At 37.4% G+C, this 21,683-nt stretch overlaps 1 protein-coding gene across 1 annotated transcript; it reads right to left on the minus strand.

Annotated features, from left to right (window-relative positions):
• Positions 1–2,050: 2,050 nt before the first annotated feature.
• LOC107103686 (ankyrin-1-like) lies at positions 2,051–20,972 on the minus strand. Its single transcript, XM_015403479.1, has 13 exons — positions 20,712–20,972; positions 20,350–20,504; positions 20,043–20,254; positions 17,195–17,399; positions 16,986–17,082; positions 16,621–16,849; positions 16,387–16,515; positions 14,976–15,095; positions 14,302–14,386; positions 14,061–14,135; positions 13,657–13,788; positions 12,676–12,831; positions 2,051–2,334 (listed from the first exon to the last, which is right to left on the minus strand). The coding sequence occupies exons 1-13, from the start codon at positions 20,918–20,920 to the stop codon at positions 2,216–2,218; spliced, it is 1,923 nt and encodes a 640-aa protein (XP_015258965.1). The 5' UTR covers positions 20,921–20,972; the 3' UTR covers positions 2,051–2,215.
• Positions 20,973–21,683: the final 711 nt, after the last annotated feature.

The following is a 21,683-nucleotide window of genomic DNA, read 5'->3' on the forward strand; positions in this document are numbered from 1 at the left end:
TGGAGCAGATGAGGAGGTTGTACACACTGCAGGGAGGAGGTAGATGCATAAAAAGTTGGTAGAAGGTCTAGAGGGCATATGGAGGAACAGCCAATTTATCTTAACTGTCTGAATTGAGATAATTAATACGAGTAGACACTAAAGATTTCTAGTTCTGCCAAATGTAGTTACATATGTCAACATCCAGGGTGCAAATACAAGAGTCGGTGTTGTTACATCAGGGAAGTCCTTACCAAAATACAGGAAATTCTGGATTTAAAGCAGAAATACTTATTTTTTTGTTTGGCAGAGTTTGTTTTCAAATTGTACATTTTGCAGGTGAACTATAACCTTCACCAATGCAACACGTGGCAACTTTTGCTCCCATTGGACAAACATTACCTGGAACAAAGACCCAGCAATGAAAAAAGTAAAAAATTTCAAAACAATTCTGAATGCTGCATTTTTGTTGTGCTAAATCATACTGTTCTTATGCAACAATAGTGTCAACAGCAGCATCATACCCTCCGCCTCCCAGAATGCTTATAGCAACATTGCTCAACAAAAGATGTCGTATTAGATATGACTTCCTAACAGTATCATTTTATGTAGATGAGGGAATTAAAATACAAAATTCCTTGAATTAATAATTTGCAGATTTTATAAAACAAAAATCAAGATGCTTATTTTCAAGATAGAAGTTAAACTTGCAAAGTTACATGCAATAACTGGACATGCAGTCATTGCTTAATAAACCTAAACTCTTACAAAAAAAAATGTTCCCCAGTTTCTGATTAATTGCAACTGAGTTTGTGGGAACTGTAAGAATAACACACTCACCTGGCCCTTCAGATGCACATCGTCCCAGGCTCTAAGTTCTGGTACCCTGTGTGGGAATCCCAGACCCTTCTCAAATGGCTGGGTTCCCCTGAAGTGGCCCCGTAAAATCTCAGAGTGCCCCATGTCCCTCACAGGTTGAAGCAACGCTTCCTGGGACATTAGGGATGGATCTCCATCAACAGCATTACGTACTGATGAAATCATAGTCTCCATGGCCTGCCTGGGCTTAGACTGGGTGCCCACCCAAGCCTGTGTTGGGTCAGTGACAGGCATCCATGCCGATCCAGTCTGTTCCTCCAGATAGGAAAGGAAAGAGCCTCCTCCACTTCCGTTTCCACTATTAGATGACCTGAAAGTAATTCAGTGGATAAAACAGGATTCACCATCTTGTCAAAGATTTGGTAGAAGCATGAGGTAAAAGAAACAAGTATTCCATTATTTTGGAATATCCTAAAACCTAGATACATAAAGAGGCTTTACCAACCTGTCTCCATTCCGATCCGCAACACAGCTCAGACCAGGTGACTCACTCAATCGGGCATACACTCTTTGCTGTCCTGAAACAAGAGAATGTCCTTCCTCTGAGCCAGTTCCACCTAGTCGTCGTCCTCCTCCTTCAGCTCCATCACCACCAGTCGTACTTGTGACGGCTGATAACTCTGAACTTGCCTCTGACCCCTGACCGTTGTTAAGCCCATTGAGATTGATCCCTGCAATGGTTCCCCCGAGTGAAGCTGGTGTGGTTGTGCTGAGAGAGTCCACTCCCATCTCTGAATCATCCTCTGGCAGCTCAATGGAACCACTCAGCACAACCCCCCCTGGGCTGGCTGCGCTGGCCTGGCTGGCTGGTCGACCCAGACTTCCATATGGCAGTCCCAGCAAACCCTCTGAGTCATCAGCATTGCTGCACTCCAGCGAGGAGTCTTCCACAGCTACCAAGGATGGGCTGTTGCCTGAGGGCCAAACCTGAACGTCTGACATCTCCATCAGGGTGTCCTCTTCTGTGGTGGCAATTGGTGCACAGTCCAGGCTGGACACTTCCTGCCAATAAGGTTCAGCACCCAACGGAGAAGGCAGGCTGTACTGCATGGAGGCCGGCGAATGGAGCTCCTCCTGCGCAAGCCCATAACCTGGAGCGAGACAGAGAGAGGCACGCTGACACCCGGCCTCCCCGTCTCGCTCCCTACCTCACCCCCACAGCACTGGGACCCTGGGAGGAGGTAAGTGCCCCAGCCCACGAGCTGGGCATCTAGGGGAGGAGAAGAGGAGGCTGAAGGGACAAATGGGAGAGGAGTGGAACTGAAAAGAGGGGATAGGGCCAAGACAATAGGAGCTGGAATAAAGGTGCAATTAGCTAAAAGAGCAAGGGCAGCTTTTGGAAGAAAGGTTGTCAAGCTTAATCAGCCAGTGTTGACAGTACGAGCATTGGCAGTAACAGAATCAGACACAGCCGGTCGGACTGACTGACTGAGGTTCGACTCCAGCTGTGGCTGGTGCTGCTCTGCTGGCTGCCACCTGCAGGGAGATGAGACGAATTACTTACTTCTATCCAGCAGGGACACAAACTCCCTATCTGTGACATACATATCTTCTCACTCAGTAATATACATGCATTCAAAGTCTCTCAGAAACAGGCAACTTATTTTTGTTGACAGGCTGGAAAGCATGCAATCAGCAGGCAATCCCATTTTCACATTAGACAACTTCAAGATACGTCCATCAGGAATGAATGGTTTGTATTATAAAATTATAACCACTTTTGATATAAAAAAAAAACTGAAAGTACTTATCATGTTTTGGAAAACAAAACCAAGTATTTCAGACTCAGAGGAAGAGTTTCACATTTGGTAACATTTTTAGTTTCACAGTAAGGGCTTATGAAATGTGAAATACACCAAAGGACTGTGGTATAGGCTATGTGGCTGTTTATTCAGACTGGCACAGACTTGGGGGCCATGCCCTTGATAATTTTAATTACACATCAGAAACACTCCCAGAAGGTTTGCTATTGCTTATTTGCGTAAAAGGCAGTAAAAGAAAACAGGACTTAACCATGGCTGGCAAACATTGCTGTAAGTCTAACACCATCTGTTTTCCCAGGAATTGGGAGAACAGTTAAAATTTTAGAATTTCTATAAATCGATTTTGTTCAATTTCAGAACTTACACCAGTGTCCTCTGGTTGGCCACTAACGGATCAAGATAAGGCACCAATTTGACTTAATGTCTTAATGTGAAGCAAGTTTACTATCAGTCTAATATTAATTTTTAAAATAACTGACATTTAATGAAGATTGTGCGAGCAAAAATGTTCAATTTAACCCGTAGCCCTTTTAGCATAAAACTGTTTGGGAGTCATATGGATCCAGTTAGTATCCTGATTGAATAAAATATGGCTACCACTCTGCCTCTATTTCCTGGACTATAGACTGCACATCACTATAAGCCGTGCTCACTAAATGTTTTTGAAAATAAATGGAAACTTAAGCTGCTGATCTCATCAGAACAGTTTCCCACCAAACCTGTAGGGGGAGCTCTTCATGTTTCCCCTAGAGTATCAACAAAGAAGAATTTTAGCTCCCGTTAGCTTGTTGAATCACGTCTTTTACTGAAAGATGAGGCTACATCAGCTCTTTATTTAAACTTTGCAGGAGTTGAAGTCTCTTTATTGGTTCAGCAGCTTTTATGCGGCAAATACATGTCAAAATGCGTGAATTCGGGACATTTGTTCTTCATTGTGTATGCTGCTAGCATGTTCTTGAGCTAAATGAACATTAGCTCTTTATTCTTTCATTTCCAATTTTGACTTCTCCCTCTGGGGGTTAGGAAAAAGTCCACAGAAAAGTCATACCTAAGCCGAATTATTCAAAGCCTGGGAAAAAAAGTAGCAGCTTATAGTCTGTATATTACAGTAATATTGATGTACATTCAGCAAATTCATTTAAATACTGAATATTTTCTTAAAGCCCACACTGGGAGTTTTTTTCACACTGTCAAAGCATACTGACAATAAAAAACAAAACAAAAAAATTATGCTTTCAAGATATTTAAAGATTAATTTAAGGGATAGTATAGGTTAAGAAACATGACCAGCACTCATAACTCGAAGTAACTTAATTGTAAAAGAGCAGCTGGGAAGCTATGAGCTTGTTTGGAAGCCATTTTACCAAAAAAAATATTAAATAATATAAACCAGTGTTGTTTTAAAATCATTCTTATACCCCAGTACATTGAAGCAACATTTTTCATTCAATTAAACCTAAATGAAACATTCTCCAAATCATCCCACTCAGCACACAGCTGTGTCCCTCTCACGCCTCTACCATGTAAACACAGACTCAGGCTTGTTAAACCTAGTGCAACCTAAAGCTAAGTTTAAAATGATCTTCCCAAATCATCAAGACATGTCAATGTGAAGTGGACTCAGGTCACTCCTACAAATTCACTTCATGACTGTTTTTCTTTTTGCCCAAAAACGTTTAATTAAGACTAATAGGCATGTTATTCTTATGAAACACAAAATGCTTACACCCATATTTCACTCAGCAAATAGTGAAATGTTCAAAACTTTCAGAAAGGTAACAAGAAAAACAAAAGATTTTCAGTTTTTGTTTCATAAAATGTTTTCTTCTTTATCATAAGAAGCAAAGCCTTCTATTTGTGTTGAAGCTTGTCTGGGTTTAGACCTAAACCGTTTTTTTTAACTGTAACCTTTTTGTGAATATAACCTTGGGACCCTTTTTAACCTGTACCTCAACCTGCCGTGTAAACCTGCATGTTCTATTCCTTTACACATGTTAATGTAAAGCTAAGATCCAGGCTGCTCTATGTGGCAAATATTCCAGTTTTCCTACATAGTAATTTAAGGAGAAGCTCTCTCTTCAGTAGTAGTGCATCAGTATCTGCTGTCTGACTCTCACCACCCAGAGGAACAGAGATTTTCTGTTATCAGATCTCTACACTATCAGGCCAAACACATTCCCACAGACACATAGAGAAGAAAATAAAAAAGCCACACACTAATAAAGCTCATCAAACCTGTAGATATTCCAACTGGACTTCTTCAACAGATGAGAATTTCACTTAACAAGTCAAGGAAATGAACAAACACAAAAAAGTCCTCCCATAAGTTCCTGAAAAACATGGGTAAAATTTTTTTTCTCAAAACACAAAATTCTGTTTCATTTCAAATCTAACTGAACTCGCAACTTTTCAATAACCAAGCTCTCCAGCTGTTTTTTTAAATGTTCATTTTGTTGTGCTTATTTCTCACATTACTATGCACTCAATTACTAAGAATATTCATCAAATGAATATAAATATAAAAAAATACTTCTGCAAATAACTCTTCTTTGGAAATTAGCTGAGGATTTAGGTAATATTTTTTTATAAAGAATATTATGAGTGATGGTAAATTTTTTAATTGGAGGACTTGCAGAAAATGATGAAGAAAATGCTGTTTGTAGAGAAAAGGTAAGGTTTTGTGGACAGTGAAGAGCTCACTGAGTAGAGAACAGAGTGTAACTTGACTCATAGTTGGCTGAGGACTGCTGCTGAGACTGCAGAAGATATCTGAGACACCAAGCGGCAAAATACCCCTTGTCCTACTTTCTCCTCCCAGCTGCAGTCCAATTGAATTCTATATATGTTCATACACTTTTCTCTCAGCTCTTACAGATTTGTCAAATTATACAAAGGCAAACATCTGTTGTTTGACCTAAAATGTTTTATTAACATCATTGAGAGTATCTGAATGCAACCATTATCTCTGACTCAAACTGTTTCCATTCAAGCTGTAAGTATTTGTTTGAAAATTATTTATTTTGTTTCTAAGTTAAAAATAAAGAGCAAAACCTTTTTTATATAACAACCTTAGATTTTCTGGAGAAAATGATAAAATATTTTCACCTCCACCATGACTTTCTTACAGAAACAATAACAGTATTGATCAATTCTGAAGGTTTATTCTGAGAGAATCCTTATACTTTATATCTTCTATAAAATAGAGACACCCAATGAAATTTCAACAAAAACATCAAAAATAGATGAGAAAAAAAAAGGGAGATATTATTCAGTGTTTATGTGTACAACTAGGTTTAATTTGTCCATTTATTCAGAGGAATGTTGGCATTATTATTTAAAGAAGGGTTCTTATGCACTTACATGCACAAATAATCAGATAGGTGGAACAAAAAGGGTCTTAATACGATCTGCATACAGAGACTTCATTCTATACCAGGGCTAAGATAACATGTCAAGATCTTAAGCTGTCAGTTGCTCTATCAAAGCTCTTTATCTAAATACAGTGTATAAAACACCTTCTACAAAGAATGTTTAGAATAATACAGATTGAATTTAGAAAACATTTTAGAAACCATAAACATCATAGTTTTAATTTAGTTGTGGTTTACTGATCAAAACCTAATGTTTAGGATGTTTTTTATGCTGTTTCACCATTTAAGGTCTAAAACATGGTGACTAATTAATACTAAAGTTAATATGTCACATTTGAGAAAATGAGGATACCAATCAGCAAAATAAGTTTACCCAAGGATGCGGCAGGGTCGAGTTAAGATACAATCTTCAATTTTATATGTGAACACTGCAGTCATTAACTGATGAAAATAAAACAGTTTGAAAATATTGCTGCCACCGATCTCGTCCTATCTCTGTTTTTCTCTCATTGACAGCATACCTGATCCAGTGCTTGAGTTTAGTTTTTTGAGTTTTTTTTCTTTCCTGAACAGTCATTTATATTCTACTGGCATTAAGTTTGACTTCTCATTTTCCTACCAAAAGTAACCAACTAATGAGTCAGTGCTCTATGTTCAGCTGTATTTTTGCCTGGATAGAGCCATTAATGGAGCTAATGACTCCTCTGACTATTTTTCTTTTTTTTTCATATAAAGTAGTCCTAGCTCAGTCCCTCTGAGCTTAACTCTGCCCCTCTGAAATGTTTTCATCGATGAAGAATCTTGAGCCATAGTTTTCTTTCCCAATAAAATTAAAAACAATTAAATGCTTCTATATACAGCTGTGTATATTTTCTGGTCATAGGAATTGTTTAAGCTCTTACTGGCTCATCTAGACATGTTAAAGTCTCCCTTTTCTGACTATAGTCAGTAGTGAAGCTTTTATTTACATAAACATTTTAATACTATTTATAATAACAATCATTATTATGTTTATCAGTTAGACATTATACAGTGGCTTTGTGTTTATTTGTGCCTCTTTTCTAGATAGATCCATGTACTCAGCTTTTGCTACAAAAGAGGTCCGATGGGTCAACACTACTTGTTGCTGTGTTTTTTCTTATGGTCGACCTGTTGCTATCTTTTACTATATTCCTTTTAACTACATGTTTGTTTGCTTTTTTTTTTCTAATAGAAAGTTTTGTTGACTCTCTTTTGATGTATTTTACTTTTGTGTAATAATAGAAAATATTATTACCCAAACCTATTGTACAAGTAGGCTGGATCAACAGTGTTGTTTATTAAAAATCTCTTGTACGTCAGCAGCATCGAACACTAAGGCCCCATTTCAGAAAATGCATAAAACTATTCTGAGTAGAGCAGTAAATTGGGATTTGTGATATTCAGGATATTTGGCTTCAGAACCGGTGATATTAATCAGCTAACTCAACTCTGACTTAAGTCAACCCCGATTTTAGGGTAAACGCTAGTATATAAGAAGCCTTCATCAAGGAAATGCAGGAAACACATATACTGTAGGGATTACCCATTTCTGACTGCATATCCCTGTAATTATTACACACTGTAGCTTTAAATGTCAGGGTTAGGCATAAATGCAGTAACTAAACTGAATTATAAGTCAATGTACATTCTTAATTGGTTTCTTTCTTTCTTTTTTCTTCCTTTTCGTTTCTTTCTGTCTCTAAAGCTCAGGTTTAAGTTAAACAAAACCTAAAATATTCAATGGTTAAAGAGAAAAAAGACTTAATTGGTGCTTTAACTGCCTTCTGGATTCCACCTCACTAATAAAGAAAAAGGATGACACCTTGGAGAAATTGTGATTAATGTCATGGGCATCTGAGCTGTATGTAACACTTCAAAACTATCGCTGATATTTTGCTTTCAGCAAAAAAAAAAAAAGAAACGAATTTCTTTCAGCTTATTGTCTCATATGATCGATATGGCACTGAATATTTTATCAAGATTAATAATTGACTCTCGCAAAAAACAAAATTTATGTCCAAATACCTATGAATCCAAATTACATGCATGTAATAGCATGAAGCATAGTGAGCATTTGCTGCAGCTACATGCTCCTGTAGTAAAGGAATTCTAAGTCCTGGCTTTTGAAGGATACCTGGAGGATAACTTTAGGAAATCCTGCTCCTGACCAGAGTTGTTTCATGGAGTAACTTTGTGTCCGTATAAAAGCTAACCGCTATTCCAAGTTCTCAATTAACACACTTTCTGAAATGAGGCCCAGATGTATTCAGACTTTTCTGTACCAAAATAGCTTGGATTTCTATAGACAAGAAAATAGAACAAATAGAACGTCTGGAAACAGAAAAGTATTAACTGATTTCCTTACTGAAGTGTAAAAGTAGGCAATTAAAAGTGAAGTTCACCTGAAAAACAACATGTAAAGGAAGCTGACTCTTTTTGCCTGTTCACAAAATACACAACAGCAGTAATTTTTCAAATTAAAACACAAAAAAGGTTCACACAGATACACCCGTCCAGACAATTAGATTTTTTCACATTTAAAAAAAAAAAAAAAAAGAACATATATAGTTTGAGAAGGTACTATCTGACAAAAAAATTTACAGAGGACTGAAGACATAGAAAGCGTTAATATCATTCATACAAGAACAAAACAGAAATAGTTCACAAAAACAGGATTGCATCCTTTTTTTAACCACACCCCCTTAAGAAAAATAATTGAGGAGGATCAAGACAGGCAGCAGTCATTCTCAGTATTTACATGCCATGCATAGACTCGTCTTTTGGTTGAGCTGCTTCAATGCTGTGATCTTAGACAAGTTAGTGGTTGTGCTGCCCATCCTCCCAGTGCATCCATGCAAATGCAAAAGAGGATGAGCAATGAACGTCTGGTGCACATGCAGTCACGCAGGAGGGTAGGGGAAAAAAAGGGAAAGGGAAAATATGGGGAGGGACAGAGTGGGGAAAAAAAGAGAAAGGGAGCAAGAGAGAAAGAGGAATATAAACAAGAGTGATGAACACAGAAAAGTGTGACAAAGAGAAGAAGAGAGAAAGAAAGAGGATCACCTCCCCCTCCCAGTGGGTGCCGGAAAAACACAGTCTCTGTGTGAGGGATATTTTTCACAGAGGGGAGACTTACAAAGGTGGGGCTTTCAAGAGGTAAAAATGAAATAAAAATAAATGCACCACTAGCAAAAGAAGAGAAAAAAAAGCTTAAGATGTGGGTCAGAGGTCAACATGAGGTCGGCATGAGGTCAGAGTTTGGAGAGAAGTGAGGAGGAGGAAGAGTAGGGCGGCTAGGCTGCAGATGACATGTCCAGAGAAACACAGAAAGGACAAGATTCACAGGGGATGAAAACATGGCTCCCAAAAAGACATTCAGTGCACCAACATTAACCCTCAACAGACTCAAACTACTGAACATGCAACCACAGGCAGAAAGAATTAAGAGGTCCTGTCTGAAAAAAGCCCACACGAAATATCGCTGAGGTGGAAAACACCTCCAATCTCTTTTATACTTAAATCTATTTATATGATGGTTATTTGAATAAGTAAGATTGACCCTAATTTTTAGCTATTTGACATTTATAGATGTAGAGCTAAGATTACTAACACATTTTTTAGAATGCTAGAGTAAATATGGAGCAGCCAGTGTGTTTCATAAAGTGTCTTAATTGTATTTTAATCCTCAAACTTTTCTATATTTTGTCACATTATAACCAGAAGCTAACTGTTTTTGAGTGGGCCTTTATATCATAGACCAAATGAACAAAGTTTTTATTGTGAAGTGAAAGAAAACACCAATCCCATTCTATCAGTACCTTTATATTTAGCCTCCTTTACTTTACTATGATGCCCCTAAATAAAATCCAACACAATCAACTGCTGATGAAAGTCCCCCTATTAAACAACTGCTTCCACTTGTGTAGTTTAATATCACTTTAAATCCAGATGTTTTTAAAGGCCTCAGAGTTGTTTATAGAACATGAGTCCTTTAACAAACATCAAGATGTAGATCAGGGAACGCAGCATACAGGTCAGAGAGAAATCTGTTAAAACAGATTTAGGTTATAACATAATATGCCAAGCTTTGTAAATCTGGCATAGCTCTATTTAGTGCCTTATCTAAAAAGTTAAGGAAGATCTTTCAACAAAACTAACACAGAAATACAGTAAGTGCTTTATGCTGTAGGGATGCTTTCCCGTTGCAGGATGCGGCGGCTGGGTGAGTTTGTGATGGGAAGGTGGATGGAGCTAAATAAATAGCTACTAAGGCAGATGTTCACCTGTCAACAGAATAACAGCCAGATTTAAAATGGCATGTTTTAGATAGAAAGTTTATGGGTAAGAGCTGCCAAACCATGTTTACACCTATATTAATTAGAAAATATGAGACAAGAGTCAAAAGTTGTTAGTCACAGACCCTCTCTCTCTCTAATGAGTAGCTTGAACAATGCTGCAAAGAAGACTGGATCAAACATTTATTCTCTAGGGGAGCATAACCATTAAAGACGTACTGTAACAGACTTTCGTCTTTAGTTGCAGTAAGTGGGGGTTCATCAAAGTTGTCAAAGCGGTGGTGAAAGGGCAGATACAGTTTTCAGATTTCTGGTTAGGTCAATATTTTCATTTTATTGCCAGCAGCTGCTACAGAGTTTCTTAACCCTGGTCCTCAGGGCCCTCTGTCCTACGTGTTTTAGGCGTTTGCCTTCCTCCACACAGCTCACCTGAATGAAAAGGTGACTGACATTTTTTTTTTGCAGCATCAGATGGCTGCAGAGGAGATAATGTGCTCAGTTGACTTAGGTGTGCTTAAGTAACGTCACATCTAAAAAGGACAGTGGGCCCTGAGGGCCAGGGTTAAGAGACCCTAAACTATTTTGTGTTGGTCTCCTTTATAACATCCCATTGAAATAGAGTAATGCTTTTAGGTCTAATGTGGCAAAATACATACGGGTTAATAAGTTTATGAATATCGTAATGAGCTATTTTATTTACTTTGCCACAAATTGGAAGAGCTTAAGATCACAACAGATACAATAAAGCTTTCTTCAACTTTCTCCTGTCTTTATGTGAAACTAACTCATCAGCACATAATAAAAGGAGTCTCACTTTATTTACCTAACCTTTAAGAACTGCTGAAAAAAAGAAGCTTTTAATAAAAAAAGCTAATTTTCTGTGATAGTTTTGTTTGTTTGCTTTTTNCACTTTATTTACCTAACCTTTAAGAACTGCTGAAAAAAAGAAGCTTTTAATAAAAAAAGCTAATTTTCTGTGATAGTTTTGTTTGTTTGCTTTTTATTCTATGACATCTAATTCTCTTAAAATTACGGGTGGATGACACAGCATTCACATATTTAAAGCAGGAACAGCCTGCTATGCTGTGTAGATCAATGGCAGATATGATCTGATTCCTTTTTTTTTTCTCTTTCACTATCATGATCATATTGGTGAGTATATTGCTCAGTTTTCTTCATGGAGGGCTGGCTACGTCATTGTTTGCACTGTATACAGAGAGAACAGCAGGCATTCTAAGACACAGGAGCTTTAGTCAGCCATGAGGTGAAAATGGAATCAGTCAGACCAAGGGTAAAAAAAACAAAACCTGAAGGGCCAACAAGTGCCAGTTGAGGTTTTAGGTAGTTTTATGATTTATAATTGATAATATTTAGTTTACATAAAATTTAAATTGGATTAAAAACCTTTAAATCACAAGCTAAACGTTGCATAGCATATCAAAGATATTTCATATCCCTTTATTGTGTATTGTGTAGTTTCATCTTTTAAAGTCATTAAATAAATTACGTTTATAATTTATTTAACTTTATCCACTCGAAATATTAGTAAATAAATACAACAATCGGAATAGATTAAACTAATGCTTTAAGAAAGATGGTTAAAGACTTTCTGCTCAAGAAAGCAGGAGATCTTTGGATGTGGGAAGATTGGTTTATGACACAAGTTCAAAAGATTTGGATTCTACACTCTTTTATTTTTTACTGTAAATAACTGCATATCTCTTAGACAAAAAAAAGTTATAGCATTGGTCCAAAGAGCTTAAAATCGATAACCAGGTTCAGAGAGTTGTAGGAGTGTCCTGAGTTCCACTGCATGTAGCTGAGGTAAAATCCTGAGAAATGTTACCGCTTGTGGCAGTATCCCCATGGTTGGAAATAAGGAGACATACAGTAAGAAGAACAGAGAAGATTCACAGGGGACCGCATAGATCTTCGACATCAGGAGATTTTAGGGGAAAAGAGGAAGTACAGCAGTGCTAAAAGTTTGTAAATTATTTAAAAAAATATCATCAAGGTGAATAGATAGTTTCTGCCTATTATTCCTGAATACATTTTCCTTTGTTTGGGGGTTAGGGGGGGAACTGGAGTTTAATCCAACTAAAGCAAATCTTTTCTATTGTCCCTCTGAAATAAAAAAAAGCTAACCATTTCCTCACTAGATAGGTGATTAGTTTTAATATTTAGTGTAATCTCTATTACCTCTGAGGACTTAAATCAGATAATTTGGATGATTATTCTGTCAGAAAAGAGTCAAAAATGTTCACAAACTTCCCGCACCACTGTATATATTTACAGGAGCAGCTCTGGATCAGGGCATAAGGCACAGTGGGAATGGGCCGCACTGTTGAATGCAAGTAGAGTCCTTACCATTGGTGATACCAGGGGAGAGGTGGTCTCTTTCGTTGTGTCTCCGTCTGTTGAGATCATGGGAACCTTGTCTTATAGGCTGGTGTGGTTGGCCCTCCAACATGTTGATGATGTCCATACGATCGATGTTCTTTAGGGCTGTGTACAAGCTCTCCACTGAATGGAAAACATAAAACTCAATCAGGAATGCATGGCAAGCTGAAATGAGAGGGCAGGTCACTGCTTATCCTTAATTGGATTCCTCATTAGCCACTCCTTTGTTGACTTATAGTTATAAAATAATTCAAAAAATAAGTCATTGACACACTGGGAGTCCCGTCATCGAAGGATCTTAATTGTTTACGATGAGATAATGATGAGGTCCAAGATTAATACTACTACTGTTGTTGTGATCAAGAAGCTCACACTATGTAGTTGTGTGCTGATTCCTCAGGTTTCTCTTGATCTGTCCATCCTTGAGACATAATCTCACATAGAGCTCCAGACAGAGAGTATACTGTAATAATTTTGTATTTCATCCATTTCTAAATTATCTCTCCCCCAATATTTCTGCTAATGGTGTTTATAATTTATTCCAAGCCTGTGCAGCTGTCCCTTCTTTCTGACAGTCATTGACCATTCGTGGAAAGGCTTGGATGGAAGAAACAAGGCTTAGAGATATCATCTGGGTCATGGCAACCACAGAACAGCCTTAAATCTGAGGAAACCAGACTGTTGCTCAGCTTTTTCTGAAAATGCTTTGAATTACATAGATCATATGACCTACATATGCCACACAGTTACTGCCAACCTGATTTCTGTGGTATAACTAATTCATAATTAATTCAAAGCTGCTAAAATGATCACATATTGGCAGCTATTTCATGTCAGATTTTTTTGCTTTAAATGATAAGTTTTCCAAAACTGGTGACATGCTGACTGGAAAATAATGAATGAAAGCAAGGGAAAAGTAAACGCTAAACTTAAATCGCATTCACTCACTTTTAGCTCTTTTGCCTTCACGAGTTGCCCACAAGTTGAGCAGCGCAGAGCTCTGTTCAAGAAGGGAGTTTGGATTCTCAACACGAATCCTGTTGATGTCATCGACACTGAGCTGCAGCTCACGCGCCAATTCTGGTCAGTAAACAAAAAAACATCATTAATGATTTTTGAAAAATGTGTTTTCAGGCCTAAACCCCTGCAGTTTGAAATGTGTCACACTTATTCAGAAGGCCCTAGAGAGAAAGAAAGATTTCTCTGTATAACAAATATGTATACAGACAGGAAAACAGCACATGATTAGATTACATAATGTTGGAAGCATTGTACCCGCCCTTTTTAGACATTAGATAAACACAGATGGTGAGCATAAAAACAGCTTTAACATATTTTCAATATTTACTTACCAGCCCAGCTCAGTCCCAACTGCTCTGCAATCACAGCCATCTTCAGCTCTGTCCTTTCCATTGCACTCATCGATGCTGCAGAAACAGGACCAGACAGAAAGCTTTCCATCTCGCTGTATTAAATACAGCCAAGAGCTGTTTGGTAAATCTCTAAAATTAAATTATAAAACAACTCCACTGAGCCTTTTTTAAAATATAACTATGGTACATATTAAGTGATGCTAAAATGAGAGTCTCTTACCCATGGCAGGCTCGTTAAGGGCACTGTATCTTTCTCTTAAAGCCAGTGGAGTCAGAGTTCGCCTTCTATCTTCACTACCAATAATCTAGTTTAAAAAAAAAGACAATTTTAAGTCAAACTCTAAAAATAATAATTTGTCATTAAATATAAATAAGCTCAAAACAATTCACCCCTTCCAGATTTAGGTTTAAAACATTTTTTTAAGTTTTAACAACATCTTGCTAATGACTAAAGAAGATTAAAGTTTCCTCAGAACCACGTCTTAAATCTAATAGAGAATCTGTGCAGGGAGACAGAAATTAGGGTGATGTAAAAAAACAAACAAAACAACTTTAATCTCAAAAGTTCAAATCTCATCACCAAATATGACTGATCAACAAACCAGTGGAAACATGCAGAAAGCTGGTCAGGGTGATAAAATGGGGTTCATTACTGATATGAAAACCGTCTTTTAATATTAAAAGAAAAACATTTCCCTGTCATATCAAGAAAGGTATTTCGTTTAACATGCCATTGTATATAAATAAGAAAATAGATAAATAGATTCCAGAACATTCCATGTAGGTGTACATTTTCTCAAAAATAATTTCAAATCTAAATCTGGGAGTTTTATCTCTAATTTTGGGATAAAATTAAGATTTTGTCTTTTCATCCACAACCAAAAAAAGGTTTACCTTGATACATGGAGGCATTGTGATATTAAGGTTGCAGAGCACTTGTTGGTTGTCTTCGTATTTGGTAGACTTGCGTAGGAAGGATAAAAATCCAGCAGGTTCCTTACTGCTGTCTCTCACCTGCAAAGATAGAGAGATATTAATGAGCTGTTTATTTTATGTGAGCTTGAATAGTGATCTCCTTGCAAGAGTATTAATACCCCTTAAACTGTATTCATTTTGTAACATTATAACCACATTATAAACACAAACCTGTACTTTACCTAAACTGTATATGGCAGCAAGGAGTTAATAACTCTGGAGGAGAGGAAGGAAATGTATAGTTTGTGTGCTTGTACATATATACAGCCCGTCTAAATCTAAACTAAGTAGAACTACCTTTGCTAAGATTACAGCAGGTCTTTTGAGTGTATACTTCTAGCGTAGCTCTACATTAATATAATTTACATTAAAATAATATAAACAGTAAAAAAAATGCTCAGACAAAAAAAGTAAACAAATATTTAGTAAAAAAAAACACTCAAGTAACTGAATAACTGGCATCTGATTTACTATATAAAATGATTAGATAGACCAAAATATGATCTGCCAGATAAGTAGGTTTTATCAGATTTGGGTATTTTTAAGACAAAAAAAATATTACAAATAAAAAAAAATATAAAATGAGAACTCAAGCAGAATAAATTATTCTGCAAATCCAATTTTTACATAAAACATGGAACCAATTGCTCCCCAGTTGCGGTTTCTCCAGAGTTACCATGCACCTCTTGGCTCTTCATTTAAGATGGAAATTCATGTTTTGTTATTTTTTTGTTATTTTCTGTCAACCCAAACCTGCTTTGACGTTCTCTAAAACTTGATCACTGTGCTCTATGTAGTTCTTGGTTTTCATTATGCTGTCAGTGCATGATGTGCAATGACAATACTCTGATGTTTTACAGGTTGATTTATACTTAAATGAAGTTACACACAGCTAGGGAATTTCATAGTTAAGGGGGTGAATACTATGCATATTGCATTTTTTGAATTATTTGGAAAAAAAGCAAAACTTTTTGCTTTCTCCTTACTGTAGCACTGTCTTTGGATTATTTGTCAATTAATATTCCAGTAAACAAAATGGATGTTGGTTATTAAAATGTGACTAGATGTGAGCAAATTTAAAGAATACTTTTCAAATGCAGAGCATAACTTCAAACCAATATGGAATAGAGGAAATACAGAGTAAAATCAAAGTTGTGCTTCAAATTTATAAAGTCATACATTGGATCTTTCAGTAAATCCTGGACAAAAAAAAAAAAAAACATTTCAAATGCATCTTCAAAAGTCTCTATTTGATATAATAATCAGGCTATAATGAGTGCACGTGAATCTGTATTAGCAATGTCAAATTGCAGAAAATAAGGTAAAAAACCTTAATGGAGACTGGAAGCCTGTTGTCCCTAAAAGCCTGGAAACTAAAGCAACGAGGCTGCTGTGTGGCCTTCCTCACTGGCACTAGGTTCCCTGAACACTCCAGATGAAGCGGCATTCCCTCCATCACCTGCAAGACACAATTCATTATGATTAATCATGTTTTATCAGTGTCCTCAGGCAGGAAAAAAAAACTCTTAGGTGTTTGTCTCAGGCTGCCTGTTACTCAACTGACCTCTATGTCTCGGCTGCGAGCCACTTCTGTGAAGTTTTCATGCTGTTCCAGAGTTTTATCCATCTTATCGTCTGTCATGCAGTAGCAGCGCAGACGTCCCTCACGCAGCTCATTCATCTTTGCGAACACCACAAACTTGGCCATGTAGGGTACAGCTGATAGCTCTTTGTAGAGCAGGCTGGCAAAGGAGACGGCCTCAGCTGTCCGAGGACAGTCAGCTAGCCAGAATCTATCAGCAAACAATCACCAGGGATGACAATGCTGGACACAGATTCTAACTTTCTTTGGCACAAGAAAAAGGAGCTTTAAGGCATAAAAAAAGCTGTTTTAATTGATAAAGTGTAAATGAAACCTGTTGAACTGACCGTGCAGAAACATTGGTGGTAAAGCTGGCACAGTCATTGGCATAGAGGAGCTTGGTAGTGCCAGTAATGTCTTCCCATTGGGCTGGGGCTGTCCCACCTGTCAGTTACACAGCGTGGGAAAGAGGAAACCCAGGAATCAAGGTAGCAGGGGAGAATCAAATGATGACCAACATATTTTTCTTTTTATTAATAGTTGGTTCATGCAGTACCTATAACAGAGCAGAGAAGACGCAGACTGGTGGTGTCACCCTCCCCCGAGTCTCGTGGACTCTCCCTCCAGGATGGAGGCAGGGGTATGCGCAGGCCGATGGGGCGGTGGAATTTGCGCCGCCGAGGCTCCACGGTGACTACAGGGCTAAAGTTTGCTTGGTTACCCAGCAGCTTTGCAACCAGCTCATCTGGAACTGGCTGGGCCTGAGGTGGTAAGCAATGGGGGGAGGAAAACGCAAAAGGGGTACAGGTTGGAAAATGTGGGAGAAAATAATGGTTGTATAAAATAAATGAAATTCCAGAGATCAGAGTAGAGATTTATGGAAGGATGAAAAAAATAGGGGGTAATTAAAGATAAAGAAAAAAGAGAGAAGAACACCAATTAAAACCTTCTGATTTTGTTGAGAAAAAAGTGACACAAACTGGTTCTATGCATATAAAACAATTTTTATTATAAGAATGGGTGTTAACAAGGTCTTACAATCATTAATACAAAAAGGGATATCAACAAATAAGGCAACTTGGTTTCTTAGACCTATTGATTTTCTCTACAATAACATTATAGCTATAGCTATAGATAAATGGATTTCTTAACATCATAAAGGAATTCTTTCTTTTAATGAAAAAAAGTGAATCATAAAACAATCTCTTTTTCGTCTCCTTCTACATTCAGTATCACAGGTTACAGCATGATGGCAAAAATATCTGTAAGGCATCTTGGTCTTTACATAGATTAAACTATATGTGCTTTTGAAATCCGAGGATCCTAAACATACATTTAACAGTTAATCTAACATGTCATTACCTGTTTTGATATTTTAAGTTTCTCTTAAAAGATGAAAATATTATAAATGTGGAATTAACTTCTAACTAAACTACTTAAAACCAATTTGGTAACCATACAAAAATAAATTTGCTACATAGGAAAGATGGTATAATGACCAAAAGGACACAGGTCAGATATTTGTGGCTTCAGAAATCAATTCAAAAACACAAATTGTGTGGTCCTTAACAGTACATTCAAAATGCTTAAATAGAAAGGCACCTTATGAATCAATCTACTTTATTAATGAAATGTATGTAATTAGTTATTTGGAGCATGTGAATAAAGGAATAATCATGCTTTCAAAGTAATTCAGATGAATGAAAACATCCCTTTACTGCCGAAGACGTACATTTCACAATTAGTGTGAATTTGAATAAGGTTTTACGGACAACTTTAAAAACGTCTGAGCCCCCAAAATGAGAGACTCACAGCAGAGATCATTTCTATTGACTTTCTCCATTAAAGTGGACATTTGTTTAGCACTTTTTTTGTACAATAAGATAAATGAAGTTGTACTTGAGGGTTTTCAAAACTTGATTTAGGTGTTAAAAGATAAAGTTCTTGGAGGATCACAGTACTTAACTGAATCTTTAGAAAAAACAAATTATTTAAAGGACAAATCAAAAGTATATTTGTCGAAAACCAGACAGTACATTGTAAATAATTGCTGTAAGTAACTGTCAACCACTTAAGTTGAGGTTGATTATTTTGGAGGCACAATGTTGTGCACAATCCAGAGTTTTGGTCAAAAATAAGAACTCCTTTATATTCCAAAATTTCAAGAGAGCATACGCTTGGTTTAAAAAAAAACAAAAAAAAAACATGCAAAATGAAAAAATGCTAGATGACTGCAAATCTAAAAGGAAATGACTGAAAAAGAAGAGAAATGCTGCACAGTTCAATGTTCACACCCCAACCTGAGGCAGAGTATGCATTAGTACCTTTAGATAATCACATGAACCAGTTATGTAAAGATATCAGAATACTGCAACAATGATATCAGAGATAAATAGTAGAAAACTTTTATTTTAAGTATTATTCAGCTAAATGTGTTGTTAAATCCTACTAAATTATTGATTTATTGTGTCCAAATCTTGACTTAGATAAATTATACCAGTGTATTATTATATGTCCTGTTGTTCATCAGGGGTATAATTTACCTAATAATACCAGCTACATATTATTATGGTTCTTGGTTGTAAACCTAAGAATGGAATTTAAACGAAACTTAACCCTAAAAGAGCAAAACAAGTATTGAGCCAATAATTATAACATTAAAAAAATGGCACTATGTCAAAATAGTTTTACCACAATTTCTCCAGTGTGGGACAATTAAGGGACTTTTTTCTATTGTTTAAGAGATTTATAGCTATATCCTTTAACTAGATATGATTTCAAAGTTTAAATGTAATCTAACACTTACATCACTCCTTTCAATCAATTTTTTTAGAAATAAAATTCTGAACTGACAAACAGTGAGGGCAAAGAAAGTTAAGGTTTATATAAAGCAAGAAGTTGGAGTTTATCACTAGTTGGATAGTGCTTTTCCTATAAACTGTCAGTTGTTGAGCTGGATGAGTGGTCCACAGGTTGAAAACCTTTTTGTGCAGCAAAACATTTCTTTTCTTTTGAAATAAAACTTTCAAGCACAGTTAAAACTGAAAAAATACACAAAAACACAGCCTTTCCAGCAAAAAAAAAAAAAAAGCAAACAGATACAAATTCTTAGGCATCTCAAATAAATGTGTTAAATATTCAATGTACAGGCTTTGTCAAGGACATAAATACTTAAGGAGAACGGGAAATAATTTTTTTTTCAAAAGGCTGATAAAGGTGACAGGTGCATGCAAAATGAAAAATAAAAGGCAAAAAGGTCCTCCAACATGACTAAAAACAACAGAACAAGCTTGGCACATGACATGAATTTGTGGTGAACCAAAGTAAACGTAACATGCTTTATTTCAAGCATTAGCAATTTTGTCTCTCCTCTCCTCTACTTCTTCCTCATCGTCCCATCTCACCTGCAGCCCGAGACGGACTCTTTTGGTAACTGCCGTCTCAGGAAACGTGGCCTGCACCATTGGGACCAGTTTACTGGTAAGCGAACCTCCCTCTGGACCAATCAGGTCACTCTCTTGTTGGACTCTCGACACAACCGCAAAGTAAAGGGGGAAGTCAGTAGAAATGATGCGACGGATTCGCTTCTTGCTAAGTTCCTCTTGACTTTCCAGTTCTGTGATGAGAGGCAAAGTTATATTTTTTAGTAAATGTTTCAATGGGAACAGTACATGGCTTTCAGTTTAAAATGAATGTTGAACTTTAACTCACCCTCATCCATTCCATTCAGGATTGTTTCCAGAACCTCATCACCATACCGGTTGCGGTGCTCCTTCCAGACAGATCCGTTCTCGCTTCTGAGCACAACAAGCTCTCTGTCTCCCCGACCCAGAGCAGCAAAGTGGGGGATCTCCACAATCACCGGTCTGCCATAAACGCAGGGTAAATAATAATAAAAAAAAAAAAATCAGGATCCAAATATGCAAAGATCAAATAAAATAGGAGGGCTTCTTATTGAGGACAATTGGGGTGACTGATCCATTTACAAATAATACATTTAGATATTCAACAATAAATTGAACAGATTGTTTGGGGAAGGGTCGTCCACTTTTAGGAGACTGTGCTTTGCTCACCCCAGAAACTGCATCCCCGCTGGACCTAGAGAAATGATCCTGCTGGCCAGCCCCTCTCCCTCCACCAGAGGTGGGGGGCTGGTCAGCTTCTGCGGCTTCACCAGGCGGCAGGTAATGCGAGTGGGTGCCGCACACGTCCGTGGAGGTATGATGACACGCAGACCATTATGCCTGCTGCCTCGCATTGAACCGCCTCGAGCATCCACCATAAAACTGACCAGAAACCTGTTGGTGGGAAAAGTAATGAGAAAACCCAAAACCACAACAACAAAAAATAAAGAATAAAAGTGCTTGCTTGTGCTTTGGCTGTCCTGACCCTGTGTGGATGGGACTGGCGACTGGGCTGACATTGTCAGACGTCTCAGTTGCTGGACTGCTGGGAATCAGTGAATCGTCGTCGTACTCTTTGGGTAGTGGAAGCGGCGTGTGTTGCTGCATGAGAGCAAACATGGATCATTAATGAATTTCTGTTCAACTTAAAGGTATATAAGCAATCTTTTATTTACAGGTGGATCATCTAAATAAGTGGTCCTCCAAATTGTCAATCATTCTGATAAACTGATATGTTTATGTAAGGTCATCCTATGTGTTTGTCCCATATCTTTTTCTGTGCATTTTCAGATGTATGTGTGGTGAGCTACGGTTTCAGACAGTCATTGAAAATGGAGAAGGGAAGTGTATGAGAAGAAAAAAAAAAAGGTCTAAGAAGAGGCAGATATATCCTGGAATGCTTAGTGCAGAGAGCAAAGCATTATGGGATTTGCTGTCACAACGGCCCGCTGTTGCCATAGGCTATCCAACAGTGGCGACCAACAACTAAGATAGTGCAGGCACCCTGCAGTGGAGGAGGAGTTACGTGACCAATGGAGCAAAAAACCGTGATCATCTATCCGAACGGTCAGTAGTTTGCTATAAATTCCACTATTTAGTCCACGCTGTACATAGTGGTCAAGGGATTTACGGGTTTGGGCG

The sequence above is a fragment of the Cyprinodon variegatus genome, unplaced genomic scaffold (genome assembly GCF_000732505.1).
Source record: "Cyprinodon variegatus isolate N-32 unplaced genomic scaffold, C_variegatus-1.0 Scaffold1504, whole genome shotgun sequence".
Classification (NCBI taxonomy): domain Eukaryota; kingdom Metazoa; phylum Chordata; class Actinopteri; order Cyprinodontiformes; family Cyprinodontidae; genus Cyprinodon; species Cyprinodon variegatus.

Bases quoted from the DNA above. Each gene is read 5' to 3' on its own strand.
- LOC107103686 (XM_015403479.1), bottom strand. From the start codon at position 20,920: ATGGTGGATGCTCGAGGCGGTTCAATGCGAGGCAGCAGGCATAATGGT. The intron at 20,255-20,349 runs GTGAGTTAAAGT...CTCTCATCACAG, and splicing joins CCTGAATGGAATGGATGAGG to AACTGGAAAGTCAAGAGGAA. The intron at 14,387-14,975 runs GTAAACCTTTTT...TTTTTAAACTAG, and splicing joins CAATGCCTCCATGTATCAAG to ATTATTGGTAGTGAAGATAG.